Raw genomic sequence first — 6,000 nt, 5'->3', positions numbered from 1 at the left:
CTGTCCAGGGGAATTTCCCACCGTTGCTCCCCTGCATGGAGACTAAGCGGACTCTTCTATTCCCTGCCCATTACAGGGTCTACCGTGCAAATATCTTCCTCATTCCTCCACCTTCCCCAGATGATGATTTCATCTGTGTCTCCTCCCACATACTCCCAAATGGGCCGTCCCAGGCTTTGAACCCGAAAATCGTTCAGAGCGCAAAGGCCAAGATGCCCAATCATCTGCTGCAGAATCCTGCTCCAGGACTGAAGTGTATGGTCTCTATCAAAATAAAAACTAGAGGCCAGGCGCGGTGGCTCATGCCTGAATTCTAGCACTTTAGGAGGCCAAGGTGGGAGGATCGCTTGAGCCCAGAAGTTCAAGGGGGCATTGAGCTATGATCATGCCACTGCACTCCAGCCTAGAGAGAGCAAGACCCCATCCCTAGAAAAAACAAACAAACCAGCCAACAACTGGAAACATCCTCCTCTGGAATGGTGGTCAGGAACATCTGTCTGCCTTGTTCCCTGATGTCTCTCCAGCACCTAGAACAGCGCTCAGCAGGAGTACGCAGTCATTAGGGTTTTGTTGAATAAATGACTCCTTTGACGCAGCAATTCCACTTCTAAGAATCTTTTCTAAAGAAATATTCACACACGTGCATAGAGCTGTGTGCACAGTAATGAGAGGAGCAAACAACTGGGGAACGTTTGCAAATGTTTATTAACTGTCAGCGACTGATACAGGAAAATCGGATGAGGGAAGTACATGATGAACAGGAAACACAGTGAGGGGGGCTTGACCAGGACGCATGGCAATGGGAAAAGCAGATGGGAGATGCTTTCACTGGTACTTGGTGTGTGTGTGTGTGTGTGTGTGTGTGTGATGTGTAAATGCAGAGGAAAAAATCTGAAATTAAACACTCAGAACTGCCCTTAGTAGTCATATCTGGGGAGAAAGGAGGGTAGTGCTGTTCTATGCAGAGAATACCTGACAATACTTGCTTTCTGAGATAGGTGCATGGATACACAAACCGAAATATGCATTTAATATGTCTTGCTCAGCAATGAAAATGCTAGTATCTAACAGAATGGCATACTGTAAGAAAATACAATGGAAATGCTAACATCGAAGTCTTGGAACACTAAGAAAAATGACACTCAACTTTTCACTGTTGTGAACACTCGCTTTCACTTGCTATACAGCTGATGACAAGGGGTCCGCCGCCATGCCCATGTTCGTGAAAGGTCACCAAGGTCTGCTTCTCATCACGGGCATGTGTCATATCCCCGAGGCTAAGGCGAGAAGAGAGAAGGAAGGTAAGTGACAGTGAGTTCCCAATTCCCAGTAACTCAATCTCAACTCCTCCTGACCTGTAGAACCTGCACACTTCGATTCTGCCCTACCTCAGGACCTGCACACGCCTTCCATGGTTCCTCGAAGTGAACCATCTGCTCATGCCACAGTGACTTCCTCACCTGGTTTATCCATTCCTAGGCTAGAGGAAGATGTGGCCCACATATCAGGGCTGACGTGGGGTTTGGGAGTCCACAGCATCCTGCGTAGGAAGGATCACTGGATATACAGGATAGGGAGTAGAAAGAGCATGGGAAATCTCAGCATTCAGCCTCAATGATGTACCCCAGAAAATTATGAGAAGGGAATGATATGGGGAACAAGTGACAAGATGGGATACCGGTACGGTAACAGAACAGCACATCTGCAGGGATGTGGGGGATGAGCTGAAGGTTCACTTACGGAGTTACTCGTCATCTTCCTCAGGGTCGCTGATCTCTTCATAAATCACCAGCTGCTTTCTCTCACGCAGTCTGTGGGTCCAGGCATGTTTCCCTCTTTTGGGTCCTATGATGGAGAAGAGTTGGAAGATGAGGGTTGGGTAGGTTGGAGAGTGTTAGGCTCTTTTTTCTCAAAAACAGGAGATGCCTCCCCGCTCCCAAGTGCCCATGGGCCTTCTTTATCCAGTTTTTCACATTCTCTGGCTTAGAGAGGCTGAGACCTTAGACCCACACCAATACACACCAAATGCCAATTACAGTTTTAGCTTCTGGCTCCTTCCGTTGTGAGGTTTAGATTCCCAACATCTTCACTTACAGGAACATTCACCCATACCTCCTTTCATGCTGCATGTATTTGCTAAGGGCACACAGGCATACCTTGTTTTATGGCACATCGTTTTTATAGTGCTTCACAGATACTGCAATTTTCTGGGGGGAATTCTCACCAATTTTACACTTTTCCATTATTATTCTATCTGTTATGGTGATCTGTCATCAGTGAGCTTTGATGTTATTACTGCAATTGTTTTTTTGTTTCTTAGTCTTTTAAAATAATTTTTGTTTTTTATTCTTGTGGGTACATAGTAGGTGTTTATACTTATGGAGTATGTGAGATGTTTTGATACATGCATGCAATGCGTAATAATCACATCATGGAAAATAGGGTCTCCATCCTGTCAAGCAGTCATCCTTGTGTTACAAACAATCCAGTTACACCCTTTTAGTTATTTTAAAATGTACAATTAAGTTATTATTGACTATAGTCACGATGTTGTGTATAAATGTTTTGGGGGTACTAGGAACTGTGCCCACAGAAGATGACGAACGTAATCGATCAATGTTGTGTGTTCTGACTGCTCCAGCGATGAGCTGTTCCCCATCTCTCTTCCTTTTCTCGGGCCTACCTATTCCCTGAGACACAGCAATACTGAAATTAGGACAATTAGCAACCTTACAATGGCTGCTAAGTGTTCCAAAGAAAGGAAGAGTTGCATGTCTCTCACATTAAATCAGAAGCCAGAAATGGCTAAGCTGAGTGGGGAAGGCATGCTGAAAGCCAAGACAGGCTGAAAGCTAGGCCTCTTGCACCAAATAGCCAAGCTGTGTATGCAAATGAAAAGTTCTTGAAGGAAATAATAGTATACACTGCAAAGGAAAAGTTCTTGAAGGAAATAATAATACGAACACTCCAGTGAATAGAAGAATAAGAAAGCAAAACAGCCTTACTGCTGAAATAGAGAAATTTGAGTGATCAGGATACAAGATGAAACCAGCCACAACATTCCCTTAAGCCAAAGTCTAATTCAGAGCAACACCCAAACTCTCTTCAAGTCCATGAAAGCTGAGAGAGGTGAAGAAGCTGCAGAAGAAACGTGTGAAGCTAGCAGAGGTTGGTTCATGAGGTTTAAGGAAAGAAGCTGTCTCCATAACATAAAAGTGCAAGGAGAAGCAGCAAACCCTGATGGAGAGGCTGCAGCAAGTTATACAGAAGATCTAGCTAAGATCGCTGTTGAAGGTGGCTACACTAAACAACAGATTTTCAATATAGATAAAATAGCCTTTTTATTGGAAGAAGATGCCATCTAAAACTTTCACAGCTAGAGAGGATTCACTCCAACTTTGAAGGAAGTTCTAATGTGGGTAAATGCTATCCAATAGCATCACATACTACAGAGAAATCTTTCATGAAAGGGAGAGCTAATCGATGTGGCAAATTTCATTGTGTTCAAGAAACTGCCACAGCCACTCCATCCTCCAGCAACCACCACCTTGATCAGCCAGCAGCCATCAACACCGAGGCAAAACTCTCCACCAGCAAAAAGTTGTGACTCAATGAAGGCTCAGAAGATTGTTAGCACTTTTTAACAATGAATTATTTTAAAATTAAGGTATGTACATTTTTACACATAACGCTATTGCACATAGTAGAGTACACTATAGTGTAAACATAATGTTCTTAATGCACTGCGAAACAAATGGAAAACAATGTGTGTGACTCTCTTTATTGCAGTGGTCTGGAACCGAACCTGCAATATCTCTGAAGTACACCTGTATTGGGTATCAGGCATTGAGCTGAGTAAGATATGATCCCAGGTAATCACAGATAGAATTGCTTGAGCACCTTTCACATCATCAGGCCTTCTAGATTTAATTTAACGCCTCCAAACAATTTATGAACTATGATTCTTTATTTCCATCTTATGGACTAGGAATCTGGAACTGAGAAAATTTGGAAGACTTGCCCCAAGTCACGTGGTTTTTTTAATATGGATGACAACTCCAGTCTGTGTCTCTGGAAGTCATGTCTAACGTCTCATTTGGAGCTGGGCGAGCTCCTCAGCCCAGCCTGGACCAGGTTTGTCTGGGATCCACGTCACATACTCAGTCTACACACCTGAACATAGCCAGGGAAGCCAGAGGGCTTGTTCCCGAATTGATTCCTCTTACCAGATCTCTTGTTAATCTTCTCAGAGGTATTTGCTTTTCCCGGGGGGCACAGCTGTTTCCCATCGTTTTGTGGGTCAGATGCTTCTGGCACTCCCTTCGAATCATTTCCTTCCTCTGCTGGCTTCTTGGGTATGATCTTTATAATGTGAAGGTCACAGATAAACAGTATCAGTCACATTTCTATAGTGCTTTTGAGCTTACAAAGCGTCTTCACATGCATTACCTTAATCAATGTTCTCAACAATGGTGCCAGAGTTACACTTACCTAAATAAGAGAAACCTGGGAGATCAGAAGCAAAAGGAATGGCCTAAATGAATGGGGTTTCCAGGGCTAGAATGCTTATCTTCACACTCTTTTAAGACTGACACTGGTGCAAACATCAGAAATCTCCATGTCATTGAGAATGTGGTACACAGAAGCTTTGGAGAAAAATAGCATTCTAAGAATTCTCAAGGTCTACGAAAGGAAGAGCTTTTATAAGATATAAGGGATCCCATGTAAGCTTGTAGACAGCTGCTGGGAGAGTAAATGTAAAAACATAAGAGAGGGGACAAAACACTGCTGGGAAAGGTATTGTGGGGAGATGAATACAGGGAAGGGAGAGGGAAAGAAATGATTTGCTGAAATTAATCTAGGCAGCAAACAAAGCAGTACCAGATATGGCATAACACCCTACCGAGCCACCAACACTGAATGTGGAATTCAGTGAGGTGGTGCCCATACGAGTTCTGGTTACATTGGGATGTGTTACTGACTAACAATATTAAGCTGCTTTCTTCTTTTTTTGGAGGGGGACAAAGTCTCGCTGCGTCACCAGGCTAGAGTGCAGTAGTGCGATCTCGGCTCACTGCAATCTCCCCCTCCCTGTTCAAGCGATTCCCCTGCCTCAGCCTCCCGAGTAGCTGGGACTATAGGCAGATGCTACCACGCCCCACTAAGTTTCATATTTTTAGTAGAGACGAGGTTTCACCATGTTGGCCAGGATGGTCTCAATCTCTTGACCTCGTGATCTGCCCACCTCAGCCTCCTAAAGTGTTGGGATTACAGTCGTGAGCCACCACGCCTGGCCCTTAAGCTACCTTTTACTCAGCTTCCTCACTTATGAAATAGTAAATAATACATGGAAAACAGACTAAGGGAAAGTCCTCTCTGAGCTTGTAAAGATTGTTCAAATGTAATAATAATAACAATGAATACCTTTCTGGATCCTTCTTTGAATTCGTTCTCCACATTGGCAACCCAACTCCCAGATGCCTTTACCATCTAAACCAGAGTTGAATCTGCACTTCTGGAATCACTCATTCAGGGGCCTCTGAGGGATCCCCTGGGCTGGGACTGGGGCTTCCCAGATGCCCCAGGTACAGACAAGGCCCTCAAGGAGCTCAAGGAGGGGCCAACAGTCAAAGCGATTCCTAAGCCATGTGAGTGAGCGGCCTCGGTAATAGAGGAGGGGCCAGCTGCTCCTTCCCATTGTGAGAGTGGGTGTCTCAATGGAAGCACCAGCAGGCCTTATGGGGTAAAGCCCTAGTGAGCAACATCTGAACTTCATAAACAAATACAAATGTGAATGAGCTTTAAATGGCTTGGAGCTCTAGATTAGACTACCACTGCCACTGCACCTCAGGAAAATTCTTTAACATCTCTGTACCCTGATAGCCTCATTTTATTATTAATTTGCTGATAATTATGATCTATAACACGAACTACGATTCTTTACTTCCATTTCATGGACCAGGAATCTGGAGCTCAGAGAACTTAGAAGATTTGTGCCAA

The 6,000-nt window shown here is 44.1% G+C and overlaps 2 protein-coding genes across 4 annotated transcripts in view; one reads left to right on the top strand and one right to left on the bottom strand.

Moving 5' to 3' along the window:
• LOC116272089 (putative protein SSX8) overlaps positions 1–6,000 on the top strand; it is a 54,922-nt gene that overhangs the window by 17,414 nt on the left and 31,508 nt on the right. The gene's annotated exons all lie outside the window — the stretch shown is intronic.
• Positions 1–6,000, bottom strand: part of LOC100998162 (putative protein SSX8) — a 148,850-nt gene that overhangs the window by 138,462 nt on the left and 4,388 nt on the right. For 2 of the 3 annotated variants that reach the window (XM_031660924.1, XM_031660925.1), the window contains exons 5-6: positions 4,227–4,362; positions 1,741–1,845 (exon numbers count right to left, since the gene is read on the bottom strand). In XM_031660924.1, coding sequence (XP_031516784.1) covers positions 1,745–1,845; positions 4,227–4,362 — 237 coding nt within the window. In that variant the 3' untranslated portion in view covers positions 1,741–1,744. Of the gene's footprint in view, positions 1–686; positions 1,278–1,740; positions 1,846–4,226; positions 4,363–6,000 lie in introns of those variants that run through there. The other variant, XM_021932649.2, reaches the window with a different exon arrangement.

Source organism: Papio anubis, chromosome X (genome assembly GCF_008728515.1).
Source record: "Papio anubis isolate 15944 chromosome X, Panubis1.0, whole genome shotgun sequence".
Classification (NCBI taxonomy): Eukaryota; Metazoa; Chordata; class Mammalia; order Primates; family Cercopithecidae; genus Papio; species Papio anubis.
Note: the sequence above shows the minus strand (reverse complement) of the source record. Positions and strands in the feature narration are given on the sequence as shown.